The 20111-nt window shown below is 41.7% G+C and overlaps 1 protein-coding gene across 4 annotated transcripts in view; it reads left to right on the forward strand.

Annotated features, from left to right (window-relative positions):
* TNS3 (tensin 3) overlaps positions 1 to 20111 on the forward strand; it is a 225407-nt gene that overhangs the window by 106497 nt on the left and 98799 nt on the right. For 3 of the 4 annotated variants that reach the window (XM_065752995.1, XM_065752998.1, XM_065752997.1), the window contains 6 exons: positions 4569 to 4691; positions 5633 to 5697; positions 12657 to 12740; positions 15658 to 15770; positions 16645 to 16705; positions 16813 to 16888. In XM_065752995.1, coding sequence (XP_065609067.1) covers positions 4569 to 4691; positions 5633 to 5697; positions 12657 to 12740; positions 15658 to 15770; positions 16645 to 16705; positions 16813 to 16888 — 522 coding nt within the window. The remainder of the gene's footprint in view (positions 1 to 4568; positions 4692 to 5632; positions 5698 to 12656; positions 12741 to 15657; positions 15771 to 16644; positions 16706 to 16812; positions 16889 to 20111) is intronic. The other variant, XM_065752996.1, reaches the window with a different exon arrangement.

A 20111-nucleotide genomic window follows, 5' to 3' on the forward strand; every position in this document is an offset into this window, starting at 1 on the left:
TGGTCTATGTTTTTCAAAGATATTTCTGTTTTCTTAGGTTTCACACACTGGGTCTGAAACCTGTTGCAGCTACTGAAAAAAAAGAGTGAAATAAAATTTTCTCCAAGTGTGCTTTTTTGTGTACTCACAGGATACTGGTAGCTAATATTCTGTAGTGTACTGTCTAATGGCTGAAGCTAGTGTACTGAATTCAAATACAGACTTCACATAGCTGCTTCTTTGTAAAAAAGAGACATAGAGAAAAGACCTATTGATGTGAGTCTTCTGTTTTTCCTCATGCATTCCCATTCTAAGTGTTCTATGTAGGTCACTCTGAAAGTAATGTCTCCTATTTGTAGCACAATAGCACTATTAGAGCAGATTCTCAGCTACAAAACACTATTTTTTTTCAACACAGTCACCATCATAAAGTATGTGTTTTCACTATTAATGAACAAGAGCCTGCATGCTGGACTTGTGAAAATCTGCATGACTGTTTGGAATGTGGCTTGTCTTTCATGTCCCTGTCACCACTGTTGAAACACATTACCCACTGACTCACTTTGCTGACATTCACTGTTAGGTCTCTATAAATGTTCTGCAGGCATTTGTGATTGTCAATAGGTGCCATTTTTTCTGTATAGAGGAATTCAGTTGCTTACTAGTTTGTTAAACTGCCGCTCTGCTACCATCTGTCTTGTGCTAACAAACTGTAATGAAATATTGTTGGGAAGGTTCATCCTCTACTGCCATACCATCACCTCTGATGTGTTTGACCAGCATAATAAAATAGGAGGCATTACTTTTGAAGCAGCCCTTGTATTTGTTGGAAAAAAATGAGTAGCAGTTGCTCTTCAGCAGCTATTACAACATGTGAGTAGGACAGATGTATTGTCATTGCAGTAGATTTAATTAGGAGTAAAATATTTTAAAGGCTCTTATTCTTGAACTTTTGAGTACTTTATTCATCATGAAGGATTTAATTTGTTCATGGTTATTTTTTTTTGTTAGTATTCAATATTTTCACTGTTAAAAATATGAATATAATACACTCTTGCCATCAGGCAATGGCCTAAGAGAGGGGAATAGAAGCAGGTGTATCCCCTCCCTGCCTATTTCATCCACCTTATCCAAAGGTGCTCCTCTGCAGTAGGTATGAGGATCTGGACAGGCAAACAGTGATGTGAATGAAGGACTGCAGCATCTCAGGCACAGACTCAGATGTGAACAATCCAAATCATTTATTACAGGCTTTAACATCCCTTATATACTTTCACAAGCTTTCTCTTATAACTTTCCTACCTGCCTTTACATATCAACAATATAGCTTCCCAAAACTGTCCTTAACTGTGCATACAGGTGTTCACCCAGTCAGGGTCATGAGTTGTTCCAAGCCATGCACTCTTCCTCCAACTGGGGTCTGCCATCACACAGCTTAATTTAACTTGTTTTCTTTTTCTTCTGGAGTGTCCTTGGTTCTCAACGCTCCTATCTCATGCTATTTATGCTGTTCCTCAGCTGCAGCTCTAAATATACTTCTTGTATTCCCACAAAGGACTATTAAGATTGGACAAGTCACCTAAGACTTCGCCCTGTATCATGACCACTTATCTCAAGAAGAAAAAAAAAAAGGATGGTTGTCCTAGGTGACTTTTCTGAAGGGAGCAGGAATGCACCAACCAGACCCATGCCATAGAGAAGGGTACTGCCTCTCTGAGGTCTGGGCCTGGATAAGGGACATTACTAGAAAACTCACTAGCCCAGTATGGCCCTAAGATTATTATCCATTATTGGTTTTTGATGTTGGCGGTGATGAAGTAGCAAAAAGTTCAAGGGCTATCAAAGAGACTTCAAGGCCTTAGGGTAATTGTTTAAAGTATCAGGAACACAGTTTATTTTCTGCTATTCTTTCAGTAGCAGGAAGCAGTAGTGAAAGGATCAAGCAGATACATGTGATCAGTACTTGTCTCCAAGACTGGTTGTTGGCAGAACTTTGGGTTTATGGATCATGGAATAGTCTATACAACACCAGATCTCCTGGCAGCTGATGGGATGTACCTTTCTCAGTGTGAGGACTGTACAGGAGTTAGGGCATATTGATTGAGCTTTGAAATAGATTTGAAGGGGGGAAAGGGATAAAACCAGGCTCGCCAGTGACAAACTATGGTTTGGCACACCGAAATTTGAGGGACTACATGCTGGTGAGATCCCTCAGTCTTCTCCATGAGTTTTTAGGTACTTTGAAACACTTTTGAAACTTTTCTACGCCAATGCATGCAGATGAGGAGCAAGCAGGAGTAGCTAGAAGTCTTGGCTTAATCCCAGAGCTACTGCATCCTCTGTATAAGAGAATCCTGGTGGGAAGAGTCCTGTGACTAGTGTGTCACGATGGATGGTTCCAGGTTCTTCAGAAGGCATAAGCAGGGCAAGTAAGGTGAGAGGATGGCACTGCATGTAGGCTGGGCTGTATGGAGTTTGCTGTTGGCAGTGATGCTGTTGAGAGACTGAAGGAAGGGATGAAGGGACAAACAAATAAAGGAGATGTCTTTGTTGGATTCTACTGTAGGCCACAAAGTCAAGATGGCAAGACCAGTGAGTTATTCTCCAAGGAACTAAGAGATACTCATAAATTATCCACCCTTGTCCTTACAGGTCTCTTGATAGGCATCAGATCAGAATACCACACAGCTGGGAGAAACAGGTCCAGAAACTGCTTAAGCAGCTTGACATTATATAACTTCCTGATAGAGGTACTAAGGGAGCTGACTAGGAAAGATACCTTCCTAGATTTGTTTTTTATAAATGAGGATATCTCATGGGAGATTGGAGGCTACATTGGCCACAGTGACTGTGAAGCAGTTGAGTTTAAAATCGTTGATAACAGAAGGAAAACTAACACCAAAACTTCAAGCCTGGATATAGGGATGGCAGAATTCAGGCTGTTCAGGGGACTAGTTAAGCAAGGACCCCTGTGAGACTGCTTTTAATGATGTTGGTATCCACAAGTGCTTTTCACTCTTTAAGTACAGCATCTTAGGAGCACAGGAACAGGCAATTCCAGAAGATCAGTTTTTCTGAGCAGGATCCTTCTTGAGTATAGGTGGAAAAAGAAGGTGTATAGCCCCTGGAAGTAAGGTCAGACGACATGGGAGATGTACAGATATGCTGTTTACCATTGTAGGGAGAAAGTTAATGTGACGAGAGCACAATTAAAGTTGAAACCAGCCAGTACTGTGGTGTTTAAGGAAAAGCATTTTTTTTATATATAGTAAGAACAAAAAGAGGACCAGAGATAATACTGGCCTGTTGCTTGATGGGGATGACAGCCTTACAGCTGTGGATGCAGATAAAGCAGAGATGTTTAATGCTTTTTTCATCTGTTTTCAACATCAGTAATGGGTTCTAGGACTCCAAATGCCCCAAGTTGGAGAACAATAACTTGTGGTAATGGGGTACTCCTCCTGCAGGATGCATGTAAGTCTGTTGGACCTGGTAGAATTCATCCTAAGTTACTTGGAGAGCTGGCTGATGTAATCATAAGAACTCTCAGTTATTTTTTAAGACTTGTAGAAAGGAAAGATAGAGAGGCCTTGAAGAGAGAGATTGGCAAATTGGAGGACTGGGCAATCACCAGCCTCATGAAGTTTAAGAAGCTGAAGTGTTTCATTCTACTTGGGACAGTGTCTTGGTCCAAATATTGGAAGAGGTGGTTTGATGTATATATTACCTGGAGTGAGATTACAACCAAATGAGGCTAAATGCTGTTCAGACACCTTATTACAAATTCTAAACAGCTAATGAATGCAGGTAAGATGGGAAAGTTTTTGCATGTCACATAGATTTGAACTACTTTCTCATGGGTGGGCCCATTGTTCATCTAACACCCTACCTCTCTTTTTTGTCCTGCATCTCCCAGTAACTGGGAGAATTGACCAGTACTATCCTGGCCCCATTCATTTCCTGAATGTATTTCTTTACTGTGTATAACCACAGTGGAAAGGGTTAAGCCTCTGTTAAAATTAGAATTCACTACCAGTATGCCCAATACAGGCACAGGACCGTGGCCACCCATTGAGTGTGATAGGGTCAGCATATACAATTAAAAATATCCGTCTGAATAGGATGCTTGTCCAAAACAGTGAAGCTGATGATGCTACAGGGATCCTACGAAAAGGAGCAAGCTGAGAAGGGAACTTGCAAAATATTATCAGTAGAATTACCATTCATTAGCATCTGGAAAACAAAAGAGAGAGTACTTTCTGGTTCTAGAAGAACCAGGTTAGAGGAGACACAGTTTGAAAACAAAAGATAAAACTTTCTGGCTCCAAAAGAAACAAAGTCAGAAGATAGGTGAAATCCAGACAATTAAGTCTGTGTGTCTTCCTCTGATCATTTGAAGCCTTCCTGATATATTTGTTTGGAGATTCACCACCAGCCTGTTCTTTGCCTTTAGAGATCTGTTAATATATTTACTTATATCATTCAAGCGTAACATGTGAAATAATCCTCAGGGTTGGAGAAAGTAAAGAGACCCACCATATGAAGAGTAGTGGTGAAGGTGAATGATGTTAATATTTGTTTAACTACAGATTATGGATGTGGGGTGGCCTGATCTGCATGCACCACCTCTTGATAAGGTGTGTACCATCTGCAAGGCTATGGAGTCATGGCTGAACGATAATCCTCAACGTGTGGTGGTGATCCATTGCAAAGTGAGTGAGTATAAAATAAAATAAAATAAAGATTGCTGTGTTTTCAGTGTTGGAAACTGTTTGTCACATCATTAGTTGATTTAAATACACTTAAATCCACTGAACATATGTGCTTTTATCTCTTCCTTTTTATAACTACTGTTCTAGCTTCTATTCTACTAGAGTATAGCATGCAGTTATGTTAATTTGCTTCTTTGAAGGTCAGCCCATGTGTAAGTTTACTTAGAGACTTGAGTTTTTCCAGCTCAGAGGAGAACTCTTCAGAAGCATTTTAAATTCTGTTACATTTATGGCATTTTGTTGCTGGGCAAGCATAGGTAAAATATCATGGGCTTAACTTCAGTCAGTTGGATCCACACTGCAGATAATCATAGGTTAAGTGTCCAAACTCCTTTTAGTATGCTGAAATGGATGTTCAGGTCTGGCACAACAGAGTATCTTTTTCTGGACTTCATTTACTGTTTGTATTGGAAAACGTGGCCTATATGTAGCACAAATCTGTATCTCATAGATGATTCCTTCAGAATATGGTATGTTTGTAGGAAATTAGTGCATTATGTACTTCCTGGGCCAGGACAGATTCTAACTGTGTAATTGCAATGTCATACAGTAAAGCTTGCTGTTATGCAGTGCTACTGCTTCTCCTTGCTAGGCTTTGCTCTATCAGTGTTTTGTCATCCATTTGTGCAAGCTTTCTGCTAATTCAGTAAGACTTGACACACATGCATGTAGAAACTCTGCTTAACATTTTTGATATCACTTGTCAACCAGTTTGCAATAGAGAGAAGCTACTGTCTGCCATTAACACCTTTCAAACATCTTATGAAATGCATGAACAAGGAGACTTTGTGAGTCTCCTGTCATAAATTTGTTTAATATGGGTCAAAGTAAAACAATGATCTACAGTATAGATTAAATAAATAATATTTTTCTTGATACAGGGAGGAAGAGGAAGGATTGGGGTAGTCATATCATCATATATGCATTTCACCAGTGTTTCTACAAGGTCAGTGATGAATAATGGAAAGAAAGATATATATATATATATATATATATATATATATATATATATATATATATATATAAATGTTTCTATATATAAAAAAATATATATATATATATTCTTTTTTGGCACCTCTGTTTGTGTGGGGTTTTTTTCCTTTTTTTTTTTTTTTTTACCCTCTTGCATTCATCCACACTGATTTTGAAAGATTCCCATCAGATCCTCCTCTGTTCTGGTTAGAGAATGGAAGAAAGTCTTATTTTTCTGAATATGTGTCACGGTGTTGTCCGTGACAGTGACCCAAGGGAAAACCGAGAAGGGAGAGGGGAGAGAAAAAGAAACTGCGTCAGTGGCCGCGCGGCCGCCCGAGCAGAGCCGCGCTCCGGGAGGGGGAGGGGGAAACAGCGGGAAGAGATGGGTCTGCAAGAAAACAACGGCACGATCTGAGAAGGAACGGTAACTTTACTAAATCTAATAAAATTGAACAATTGAGAGAGAGAGAAAAATTTCCAACCCAAAAGCTGTGAGCTTACGTTAAGGAGGACCTGCAGGGGAAGCACACGTGCTGAACCTCCACGGCAGCCCAGAACAACGCGCCCAGACCGAGCGCCGCCTCGCATCCGGTGCGGAGCTCCGCCCCTCCCCTCTGCTGCTCCCCCAGCATTAACTCCTTAACTGCTGCATGATGCTCTGATGTGGAATACCGGCATCAAAACCACAAAACCACAACATTCCACCCCTTATTCCACATCATCACATCATGCTTAACACACATCTATACATAACCAAACAGTAATAACATAAGTTACATAGAAACATATATATATATATATACATACATACACACGCAATTACAGACTGCATTCCCCCAGCATCAAATTCCCTTGTGGGACACACTGGACGTCCCCATTTTTATCCATTACCCACCAGGTGCACCCAGGTCCCTGTGCAAAAACGGTTCCACAAAGGGGTTTGCCCTTTCCAGAGGCTGGAAGGACCCACACCGCTTTTCCCAACATGCTCCTCACATGTACCACAGGGACCTTATCTCCCTCTATGGTCTGTAGGGAGCTGGAGTGTGTAGGACCCTCTCGGTTGACTGATCCCCTAGTGTTGACCAGCCAGGTGGCTTCTGCCAGATGCTTCTCCCAGTGCTTGAACGTCCCACCACCCATTGCTCTCAACGTGTTTTTTAACAACCCGTTGTAGCGCTCGATCTTACCAGCAGCTGGTGCATGGTAGGGGATATGGTAGATCCATTCAATGCCGTGTTCTTTGCTCCAGATATCCACAAGAGAATTTTTGAAATGAGTCCCATTATCGGACTCAATTCTCTCTGGAGTGCCATGTCGCCATAGGACTTGTCTCTCGAGCCCTAAGATGGTGTTTCGTGCGGTAGCATGGGGTACTGCATATGTCTCAAGCCACCCAGTGGTCACCTCCACCATGGTGAGCACGTAACGCTTACCATCGTGAGTTCGTGGCAAGGTGATATAATCAACCTGCCACGCCTCCCCATATTTATACTTTTCCCATCACCCTTCCTGCCAGAGACGTTTCATCCTCTTGGCCTGTTTAATTATGGCACATGTGTCACAGTCATGGATAACCTGTGCAACGGCATCCATAGTTAAGTCCACCCCTCGGTCTCTAGCCCACTTATAGGTCGCATCACTTCCTTGATGGCCTGAGGTCTCATGGGCCCACTGAGCTAAAAATAGCTCTCCTTTGTTCTGCCAGTCCAAATCGATCTGAGACACCTCAATTCTGGCAGCTCGATCTACCTGATGGTTATTTCTCTGCTCTTCAGTAGCTCGATTCTTGGGCACATGAGCATCTACATGGCGCACCTTTACACCCAACCTTTTTGTTCGGGCAGCAATGTCTATCCACAGTTCAGCAGCCCAAATAGGTTTACCCTTCCGTTGCCAGTTGTCCTGTTCCCACTGCTGCAACCACCCCCATAAAGCATTTGCCACAATCCAAGAGTCAGTATAAAGATATAGCATGGGCCACCTCTCCCGTTCAGCCACATCTAAGGCCACCTGGACAGCCTTTACCTCCGCAAACTGGCTTGACTCTCCTTCTCCTTCGGTGGCCTCTGCAACTCGTCGTGTGGGGCTCCACACAGCAGCCTTCCATCTGCGATGCTTCCCAACAATACGACACGATCCATCAGTGAAGAGGGCATACGTCTTTTCATTCTCTAGTAGTTCGTTATATGGTGGGGCCTCTTTAGCACGTGGTATCTCCTCTGATGGGGATGTTCCAAATTTCTTGCCTTCAGGCCAGTCCATGATCACCTCCAGGATTCCTGGACGGTTGAGGTTCCCCATCCAAGCTCGCTGTGTAATCAGTGCAATCCACTTACTCCAGGTGGCATCGGTAGCATGATGGGTGGGGGGAACCTTTCCTTTGAACATCCAATTCAGCACTGGCAGTCGAGGTGCCAGGAGGGAGCTGTGTCTCAGTACCAATTACTTCAGAGGCAGCCCGAACCCCCTCGTATGCGGCCAAAATCTCCTTTTCAGTTGGAGTGTAGCACTCCTCTGAACCCCTGTACGCTCTGCTCCAAAATCCAAGGGGTCGGCCTCGGGTCTCCCCAGAGGCTCTTTGCCACAGACTCCAAGTGGGACCTTTCTCTCCAGCAGCAGTGTAGAGGATGTTTTTCACATCCTGTCCCAACCGAACTGGCCCCAGGGCCACAGCACGGGCTATCTCCTGCTTAATTTGCTCAAAGGCCTGCTGCTGTTCAGGACCCCATGCAAAATTATTCTTTTTCCGAGTCACTTGATAGAGGGGGCTTACTATGAGGCTGTAGTTGGGAATGTGCATCCTCCAAAAACCTACTACACCCAGAAAAGACCGTGTCTCTTTCTTGCTAGTGGGTGGTGACATACTGGTGATTTTGTCAATCACATCTCCTGGAATGTGACGACGTCCATCTTGCCATTTTACTCCTAGGAATTGAATTTCTTGGGCAGGTCCCTTCACTTTGTTCCGTTTAATAGCAAAACCAGCACCCAGAAGAATTTGGATTATTCGCTCTCCTTTTTTAAAAACTTCCTCTGCTGTATCACCCCACACAACAATGTCATCAATATACTGGAGGTGCTCAGGTGCCCCACCCTGTTCCAGTGTGGTTTGTATCAGCCCATGGCAGATGGTTGGGCTGTGTTTCCACCCCTGGGGCAAACGGTTCCAGGTGTACTGAACGCCCCTCCAGGTGAAAGCAAACTGTGGTCTGCACTCTGTGGCCAAAGGAATAGAAAAGAATGCATTGGCAATGTCAATAGTGGCATACCACTTGGCTGCTTTTGACTCCAGTTCATATTGCAGCTCCAACATATCTGGCACAGCAGCACTCAGTGGGGGTGTGACTTCATTCAGGCCACGGTAATCTACCGTCAGCCTCCATTCTCCACTGGCTTTACGCACCGGCCATATGGGGCTGTTGAACGGTGAGTGAGTCTTGCTGATCACTCCCTGGCTCTCTAGCTGACGGATCAAGTTATGAATGGGGAGCAAGGAATCCCTGTTGGTGCGGTACTGCCGTCTGTGCACTGTTTTTGTAGCGATAGGTACCTGCTGCTCTTTCACTTTCAGTACCCCCACAACAGACGGATCTTCTGACAGGCCAGGTAAAACAGACAGCTGCTGAATGTTGTCTGCATCTACAGCAGCTATTCCAAAAGCCCATCGGTACCCCTTGGGATCCTTGAAATGTCCCCTTCTGAGATAGTCAATACCGAGTATGCATGGAGCCCCCTGTCCAGTCACTATGGGATGCTTCTGCCAGGTTTTACCAGTGAGGCTTATTTCTGCCTCCAGCACAGACAGTTCCTGAGAACCCCCAGTCACTCCAGAAATATGAATCAATTCTGTCCCTTTATAACTCGAGGGCATCAGAGTGCACTGTGCACCAGTGTCCACCAGTGCCTTCTATCTTTGTGGCTCTAATGTGCCAGGCCATCTAATCCACACAGTCCAATATACTCTATTATCCCTTTCCCTCCCCTGGCTGAGGGCAGGGCCCCTCTATTGGTTACCTGCAGTGACGGGAGCAATTTCGTTGGTGGCTGATCTCTGCTGTAGTTCTCTCACCCGTGCTCGTAGTGCAGGAGTGGGTTTTTTTATGCCACTTCCTCATGTCCTCTCCGTTTTCTCGTAAGAAGCTCCACATGACCACACGTGACATGATGTTACTGCCGTCATTTGCTCATGCAGAGAGGCGGTTGCCTTTGGTGGCCGAGACTTTCAACAGTTTGATAAATTGCTTCAGCAGATTCTTTGGGTCATGCTCGTCTTCATCAGGTGTTTCCAATACTGACACAGGTTCATCCCTATTCATCAGTAATGACAGTTCGTCCAGTATAGTTTTCTTTATCTCACCTACTTCTTCTGCTACTATAGCTGCAATGGAAGCACGTGATGGTGGAAACTGTTGTTCAAAGTTTTGGAGTGTAATAGTCAATTCATAAACTGGGAGTCTTCTGTCTTGACCCTCGAATCTATGGAACATTGTTTCCAGTGTACTTGCGTACCTCTCTGGTGCTGTTTTTGAGAGCCTGCGATATACATCAGGTGTGCACCTTACTCTATCAGGATCACGGTCCTGGTGTGGATTGTTAGGGACGAAATTGGGATCATACAGCATCTCTACTACGGCTGTTTCTCTCAAAAATTGGATGCCTTTCTCCACGGTGTTCCATCTTTCCACCTTAGGCTCCAGATCATCTTTGTAAGGGTATCTATCCTTTACAGCCACTAGTACTCGTTCCCAGAGGGTAGCAACTCCATTCAGACATCTGCCAATTCCTCTGTCAATAGCTGGGTCTCGGGCAATGCTTGCCAGTTGGCGGGCTTCGCTGCCATCTAGGGACACGCTGCTGGCACCGCTGTCCCAACACCGCAGCAACCAGGTGACAGTAGATTCACCCGAGCGCCGTACAAACTCCTTTCTTGAACCTTGTATTTCAGTCATCTTTAGGGGCAGACGAGTAGTGGTAACAGTGACTCCATCATCATCGCTGTCTTCTCCATGTCTCTCACTTTTCTTAGTGGCCTTTTTAGGTGGTGGTGGTGGTGGTGGTGCTGAGGAGGGCCCCTCGCCTGGATCTTCCTTTTTTTTCTCTGCTTCTTCTTCTTTCCGTTCTAGGCGCGAAGACGGCCGTGTCCATTTCTGGCCTTCCACAGGGGCAACCGACACTGATACCGGTGCTTCCTGTGATTGGTCAGGTCTAACTTCGAGGTTTTCATTTTTGCTTTGGACCTTGGTTTGGAAACCATTTCTCTCCAGAATATCTATTATGGCTCGATAAGCACAAGCCAGACCCCAAACAATACATTCCTTCTCAGATCTTTCTGAGTCCCATGACTCCTTACCTAAACACTCACTGAATTTCTCAGGGTCCCACAGGTGCTCAAGATCAAAGTAGCATAACACCGGGGGTCCCCACGCTTCTAATTTCTTTCCTAATTTTTTCCACCTTCCCTGCCATTCAACACTCTCTGGGTTTTGAGGAAAGCTTCCTCCACATGATGTAAATTACTATTGCAGAGAGTGCATTCAGAAAAACAGATAACACAGTTGCCGGGCTGACATCTTGAATATAGGTAAAGACCTGAAAAGAGTAATTGGAAACCGTTCCAAATGCCGCATAATCTGTCACGTTAGCCAGGGTGTTTAGTTAGGAGGCATGTAACCCCCTCAGCACACTAAAGTAGCTGTATATCCACATTACTCTGGTGCTGAATGCGAGGAGCTTAAAAAGACGCCAGCATGCTATAAGGTACATGAAAAACCTTAGTCCACTCTGCACCAGATTTATAATGGAGTGCCAATACTGCAATGCCCGCATCCTCCACCAAAAATTGTCACGGTGTTGTCCGTGACAGTGACCCACGGGAAAACCGAGAAGGGAGAGGGGAGAGAAAAAGAAACTGCGTCAGTGGCCGCGCGGCCGCCCGAACAGAGCCGCGCTCCGGGAGGGGGAGGGGGAAACAGCGGGAACAGATGGGTCTACAAGAAAGCAACGGCACGATCTGAGAAGGAACGGTAACTTTACTAAATCTAATAAAATTGAACAATTGAGAGAGAGAGAAAAATTTCCAACCCAAAAGCTGTGAGCTTACGTTAAGGAGGACCTGCAGGGGAAGCACACGTGCTGAACCTCCACGGCAGCCCAGAACAACACGCCCAGACCGAGCACCGCCTGGCATCCGGTGCGGAGCTCCGCCCCTCCCCTCTGCTGCTCCCCCAGCATTAACTCTTTCACTGCTGCATGATGCTCTGATGTGGAATACCGGCATCAAAACCACAAAACCACAACAATATGTTTCTTCCTTAAGTGTACATTTGAAGAGTTTGTAGTTATCTGATGCAAAGCATTTATTCTTGAGAGATTTTTATTTAACATTTTCATGGCATTGGTGGCTTAGGACAGAAGAAACAAAGACTGAATAAATTGTTTGACTGCTTGAAGATTCTCTAGCCTGGCATTTTGCACCTCACATACTGTACTACAGTCAGAACTTGGTAATGCTTTTTATCTCCATAGTGATGCTGCTGCATTGTAAAAAAAAGGGAATATGTGTATTTCTCACATAACTCACTTATTGAACATCGCAGAAATGATGGCAAGTATCCTTCTTGTTTTTGATAAGTTTTATTGCATTGTGTCATGCTGGAAATACGCAGTTCAAAAAATTGGGTACAGGATAAGATACTTAGACTCAAGAAGAAATGCGCCCTAAGGTTTGGAACAAGGTGTCGGTAAAAAAACAAAAAATGTGGTCTGACCTGTAAGTGTTAGGCTTTCTAATTGTATTACCAGTAAATACTTTTTCTTTCATTTCCTTTTTCCCTTCCAACTATCTTGCCATACTTTTAGCAGTAACCTGCTGAAGGTTCCAGGGTAACACCAGAATGGAAAAACATTTCTGTGCCTCTGTTTTGACAGTGCTGACCAGGCTCTAGACAGATTTGCTATGAAGAAATTCTATGATGATAAAGTTTCAGCTTTAATGCAGCCATCCCAGAAAAGGTATTTAGCTTATTTTTAATTCATACCAATAAGAAATGTCATTGTTATATTCTGCCTCCATACTTTAATCTCTTCTTTGCTGTATGAAGGCTATTTCCAAAAGATCCTCTATTAAATTCTGAATTCTTAGTACTTTATCTTGCACTAATCTTGATTGATGAAATTGCATCCTCAATTTCTGTGCAGAACTCTAAGTAGATGATACCTTTTATATTACACAGCATGTTTTCTTACTGTATTGTTTGCTAGCAAAAAGAAAATACCACACTTCGTTTCTTACTTGCTCCAGGATAAAATCTTGTTTTTATGTATCATAAATGATGTATATGGAATGTTTGCTGATTAATGTGCGATAAAGATTTTTTATTACCACTTGCTTCTAGGACCTGTAGATTATCCAACTGTTCCATGTCCAAGCTATTAAATTTTTGTGAAAACATGCATTATATATTCTGTTTATCTGGATGGTTTACCTATTCAGTCAATCTGCACAAATAAGATTGTGTTAGGATTCAAATGAAGCAGTTTGGAAAGTGAGTAGTTCCAAGCCTGGATGTTTATCTGCTTTTGACATACAGTAATGAGAGATTCAGTACCAAAAGAGACTGATATCCAGTAGACAAGTAAGTGTGATATAGCAGAATCTTTCCCTAGAAATGTAAAACTTCACCTGGATTTGAGTAAATAATTATTGTATAGGTTTGGTTTTACTCAGCATGTACACAGTAGTTTTAGAAGTTGTATAAATGATAAGGCTTTGCTAGTAATTAAACTAGAAAAACAAACAAACAAATATAAGACACTTGATTCTCTTCATCTCTAAGTAAGAAAAGCTTTTCCATTGTGTCATGAACTTGCTTGCTGTCTTGAACACCACTTGAAAAATAACTATGCTGCACTATGCAATGCTGTGCTATTTATGAGTAATCCTGCACCATGCACATTTCTATGGCAGCCAGTGATTCTCACAGCAGTTTCTGCATCTTCTGCCCCATAGCTGTTTTTAACAATTGTGTTTACAGAAAGTTTTGGTTGCTACTAACTTAGTTGATCTTTGTGCAGACTATGAAGCTAGAGGTGAAACAGATGTGAATAGTGGTGTCTTGCTATTGTACTTTCTTTAAGGAGACTCTGAATTCCTTTGGAATGTCTGTTTGCTTTCTGACTGATGAAATTAGCTTGCTTGCTGAGCAATGCTGAAATTGAACTTTACTGTCTTCCAAGTATATATGCATGCATGTACTTTGGTTTTCACTCCCCATGAGAACTGAGGGAGTTCTCCAAACCATTTGTAAAGACCATTCTCCCAATCCCAGATTTTCCTGACTTTGTCTGGTCTGGCCATGGCTGTTATAATCCTATTGCAGAGAAAGATAAAAACAACTCTGTAATATTTCTGGCTAATTTTATAATCCTTTTCTTATGCCATGTTGATCAGCTGTTGACTTGAATCACTCTTCTAATGTCCTTCTAATTTGAAACTATTGTTGCATAATAAATTAGCAATATCCTACTTAATGTATAAAAATATATAGTCTAGTTGAAAATCGAAAAATTTGAAAGTACACCCACCATTTTTACTTCGAAAATTTTTCTCCAATAAAGTTTGTAATAAAAAAAAAAGACCATTAAAGACATCACCCCTATAAATATGACTTAACCTTTTTCTTCCTGCTAATCAGAGCCTATACCAGAGGAATGCAAGACAGTCATGCTGTCAACCACAGCTCATATTTTGAGTCCATTCTGTCAGTACTTAAAATGGATATCTCCTTTGTGATAAGCAGTTGGAGATTTGCCAGAATAAGAAGTACAGCCATAGCTGTACTATATAGCCATCATATTTAAAACTTCCAGATAAGTCTCCAGACAAAATCTTTGAACATATTTCTTAAATTAAGTTGTCTCAAATTCACTGTCCTGAGAAATGAGGTTCAGGAATTCAGACAAATTTTTTGGAGTCATTAAAAACCAATAGTAGTAGAGAGAAAATGTTCAGACTGAGAGATCACTGGTAAAATGTTTTCCCACTGGCTTTTGTCATATAAATGCGATAATTTGTGAGCTTGTGCTTTTGTTGTACCAAATTTTCTCAGAAAGTATGAAGAAGGAGAGTAAAAAGCAGTGTGGTATTTTGTTAACTTTTCAAACTAAAGTTAACCTTATTAGCCATCTATAAGAAGGATACCTATTCTAAATGACCACACCCCCTTTCTGGTAGTAAAGATGTCATGGCTAGGCAGGATATCTTTAGTTGTGGTTGTTACCTGGTGTACATAGTAAGGGATAGTTACTGAGATTTTTGATAATTTTACTTCCTAAGAGGAAACCTGTGATACTCACTTGTATTTACATGCTTTTGAACTCATGACCAAAAAGGTATTAAAATAGCAGCAATACAACAATTTTCACGTTGCTATGACAATTTTCCTCTGGTAATTAATAAGATTACTTCCTAGTATTAAGATGTTATTTGCCCACATTAGTCTTTCTGCTAAGATTTTTGATGAGGACATTTTTTACTTCTGTTTTAATGATGAAGTGTGCTTGAGTGTAAATGGAGTGGGGTCTATTTCATGCTGTTGCAAAAGCCAATTCAAATTTATGTTGTGAATAAAAATGCATACCAAAATGATTGATTTCACTATTGCTTCTAGTTATTTTCATATTTAAAATAGTGATGTAAATAACTAAAATGACTTTTGACAGTAGCAGTACAGCTGCTATGTATTTAGTAATTTTGTAAATTAAAGTGCATTTTCATTCTGTTTTGTGAAGATTACTCTTCTAGAGTTATGAGTAATGCCACAATGCTTTTCAGTACCCATGGACTGGAAATATTAGTTTAAAGAATGCATTTCCCTGATATGATTGCATTTCTGCTGTTAGGTAATTAAGACAAATTTTCTATTTTTAGGTATGTGCAATTTCTAAGTGGCCTTCTATCTGGGTCCGTGAAAATGAATACAACTCCGCTTTTCTTGCATCATGTTATCCTTCATGGCATCCCACACTTTGATGCTGGGGGAGGTAAATAAGTATATTTCATATCCCTGTGGAGGTTTAAAGCCTTTTATCCATTCCGAAACTTGCTAAAAATCATGCATTAAACTCAGAGTAACGGGATATCATAGAATGGCTTGGGTTGAAAGACACCTTAAAGGATATTTAGTTCCAACCGTCCCACACTGTGTAGGGTTGCCTACCACTAGATCAGGCTGCCTAGGGCCCCATCCAACCTGGCTGTGAACATATCCAGGGTGGGGACATTTACAACATCTCTGGGCAACCTGTTCCAATGCCTCCCCACCCTCTGAGTAAATAATTTCCTCCAAGTATCTAAATGTCCTCTGTTTTAGTTAAAAAAAAAAAAAAAAAAAAGCCCTTGTTCTATCACTATCAAGCCATGTAAAACGTTGGCGAGTTGATGTTCCTTAATATCAGTCAAAAAATTCACGGTAAATGAACCAGAAGAAAAATACTGTATAAGGAAATAATTTTTTGTCATCTATTAATGAGGAAATTATTCTTATTTTCTGAACAGTTGTGCTCCCTGTTCCTGTAGAACAGCTGAGATCATATTTTGTGTTCAAATTTCCTTCTTCTTTAGAAAATAAGCGTAATTATAATTTTCTTTCATCTCACTAGAGTCCTTCTATGTTCAGGGCTAGTCTCAAGACCAGGAAGAAGTAACTCTTAAATCTTAAAATAACTCTTAACTCTTAAAATGTAATTATACACCTTTTTAAGAAAAAGCCAATTATGCTTTGTAAGATGTATTCACAGTTCATATTTTGTCACTGCGCGTGCCACTTAGTGTGGTTATACATGAAATTTCCTACGCGTAAGATTCAGATTAAAAATAATAATAATTACAAAAACAGCCTTGTTGACTTCCTTACAGCTTGTCGGCCTTTTCTGAAGTTATACCAGGCTACCCAACTCGTGTATACATCTGGAATATAGTAAGTCTTAGCCATTTTCCTTTATTTTTTAACATGTTTTAATACTTTCAATTGCAGAATTACATAATCTAATCTTACGTATTTGCCTTTTTAAATTTCCTGTTAAGTAGCATAGAGTCAGAAAATCAAAACCGAATCGGCATTGCTATAGAGCCAGCCCAGCTTTTGAAAGGAGATGTCATGGTAAGTTAATCATATTGAATGAAGGTCTAGTATTGTGCCATCGAGATTATTGTCTCCTATTTTGCATTTTTGTAATAAATAAATAACACAAATTCAACTAACTGTTGCAAAGATAGAGTCATAGAGTCATAGAATCATAGAATGGGTTGATTGGAAGAAACCCTTAAGATCATTTTAGTTTCAACCCCCACTATAGACAAGGACATCTCCCATTTGAACAGGTTGCTCTAAGCCCCATCTATAACAACCTCGATTGCCTCCAGAGTGAGGGAATCCACAGCCTCTCTGGGCAACCTGTTCCAGTGTCTCACCAGCCTCACTGTAAAGAATTTCTACCTGATATCTAGTCTAAGTCTACTCTCTTCCAGTTTGGAGCTATTTCCCCTCATCCTGTTGCTAAATGCACTTCTAAAAAGTCCCTCTCCAGCTTTCCTGTAGGCCCCTGTCAAGTACTGAAAGGCCACTATAATGTCCCCCTAGAGCTTTCTCTTCTTCAGGCTGAGGAGTCCCAACTCTCTCTTCCTGTCTTATAGGGGAGGTACTCCAGCAAGACTGTTCACCCACTAAAGTTGAAATGGAAAATTTTAAAACTATAACTCATGGTTTCCTTTTGCTAAACTAATATGTTGGTTCTTCAACTAATGTACTAAACCCTACTGCTAAACAAACCAACCTATATCACAGTGGAGGAGTTTGAGGTTCTTTGGTCCTGGACTGTGGATTCTTACTTGAGTTGCACATGAGTCCATCTGTCTATCTCCATTTCTGCCTCCATATTTGTACTCAGCCTTTTGACTGCCTCCTGCAGCTCAGTCACCTGTTGCAAGTAATCCTTCTCGTTGGCACAACTTTAGAAGGCAAGTTTGCCACTCACCTCTGCTCCAGGAGAAAGGTCCAGGCACTTAACACTGACCAGGGTCTGCACAGCTTCTTCCTTTACAGCTCTGTCTGGGTGGAGGCATTGCTAATGTTCAGGGTAGGTGGTGCATACCCCTCCTTTAGAGATGCAGTCTTAGATTGGTATTGAGTGCTCACCATTCTTCCTCGAGGGTTAGCTGGAACGAGTGCTACTTGCTTCTGCAGCTGGCTGAATTTCAGTTCCCTGATGTATGATCTACTACCCTGGCTGCTGCTGTGTGCCATGGGTGATGCCCACACTGTTTGCCTGCCATGTGCTTGATAGGCAGCGATATGTTGCTCTCCTCCCTTAGACTTCTTTTAGGGTTGTAAGTGTGGTCTCTGCAGTGCCTATGGCGAGTCATTGTCTCTTGTGAGAGCTATCAGTAGCTGTAGAGTCACTCTGCTTTCTTGGTATTTCCCTGGTAAAAGAAACACCTGAAACTTCCATGTACCTTGAGATTGGTTGCTCTGGTATTGGCCAAGCCAGCTCCAAAGCAGCTGCTTTCAACAAATGATATACTACAAAGTAGGTAAAGTACTAAAAAGTAGGTTAACAATTTAGTTATCATCCTTAATTTTTACACAATTGAAAATTCCTACAAAGCTCAGGGAATGTTTTAAGGAACCAAAAGAATTTCTCTCAGCATTTCCATTTTGTAGCATCACAAAGTGCAGTAATGCCTATAGTGCTGTCTTTCTAAAAATTGTCTTGGGGAATATTTATAACTCAGTGTTAGATTATCCTTTTCATGCATCTTGGCAGACAAGATCTGCAGTTATAAATCTAAATGCTGTTCCCTATGTGCAAAGCATAACTATCATTGAGTTTCAGTACTGTCATTTCATATCTTTTTGCTTTCTCTCTTGCTTGTGAATTGCAGTTATGAACGAGGTAAGTAAAGAAATACAGTTGCTGTGCCTTTCAATTAAACTAAGAGGGCAGGGGATCAAGTAGAGTGAATAAGGGTGGGGGTAGACTATATATTGTGAAGAATTGAGTATTCCTGATATATACATTGATAGTAGGTTTCAGAATGATTTTGTAAATGATGTACTTCTTTTTAACTGAGAAATGTTAGAGTTGAATGTTTCCTATTTTCCTATTCCCTTTCCTTTTTCCTTTTTTCTATAAATTTTGAAATAATCTTTTATTTTTATTCCATCTTTCCCTTACTCTTTCTTCTCTTCCCCATTCAGTTTAGTACAGCTTTATTTATTTCTTCCACAACAAATTTTTAAATACCCTGTTATAAATTGTTCTATTCTGGATGTTTAGGACAGTTCCAGATTCAAGATGTGTTGTGCTTACCAGAGGGGTTGTTGGTGATTACACAAATGGAATACATAACAAAAGAAATAAATCTGAGATGATGTAAAGTGTTTTAAAGGAAAAATTAGGAAGCAATTTTTTCACTAATGCTTTTTCAAAGAGATCAACTTCATTAATCTCCAGCTATTACTGAATGTAATTCTTCTGAAAAAGTCAGCGTAACTGTTTCCCAAACAAAGATTTCCATTCAATTATGCATGTTTATTGGCAATGATTAAGCAAAACCATTAGGGGCTCCAGGAAAACAAACAAACAAACAAAAAAACCCAAATAGGATGCCCCGCCTCCAGTTCCAGAAGATTTATCTAATTGAAAAGCACTGCTTTGAAATAATTGGTTTGAAGGGCTTCCTTGTTTTGAGTTTAGAGGATTCATTAACACAGTGATAATACAGCACAGCCATAGCTGTTGAAAAGCTGCACTGACATAGAATCGTGGAATCATAGGGGTTGGAAGGGACCTCAAGAGATCATGGAGTCCAACCCCCCTGCCAAAGCAGGTTTCCTACACCAGGTCGCACAGGTAGGCGTCCAGGCGGGTCTTGAGTATCTCCAGAGAAGGAGATTCCACAACCCCCCTGGGCAGCCTGTGCCAGTGCTCCGTCACCCTCACTGTAAAGAAGTTCTTGCGCACATTTGTGCAGAACCTCTTGTGCTGCAGTTTCTGGACATTTCCTCTTGCCTTATCTCCACACACTTCTGAAAAGAGCCTGGCCTCACCACTTTGTCCCCCACACCTCAGATATTTATAAACCTGGATCAGGTCCCCTCTCAGTCTTCTCTTCTCAAGGCTAAAGAGACCCAGTTCACTTAGCCTTTCTTCATATGGGAGATCCTCCAGGCCCTTCACCATCTTTGTGGCCCTCTGCTGGACTCTTTCCAAGAGATCCCTGTCTCTTATATACTGAGGAGCCCAGGACTGGACACAGTACTCCAGATGAGGCCTCACCAGGGCAGACTAGAGGGGGAGGATCACCTCCCTTGACCTGCTGGC

Source organism: Cyrtonyx montezumae, unplaced genomic scaffold (assembly GCF_038088225.1).
Source record: "Cyrtonyx montezumae isolate F1298 unplaced genomic scaffold, pur_monq_1.0 scaffold_8, whole genome shotgun sequence".
Classification (NCBI taxonomy): domain Eukaryota; kingdom Metazoa; phylum Chordata; class Aves; order Galliformes; family Odontophoridae; genus Cyrtonyx; species Cyrtonyx montezumae.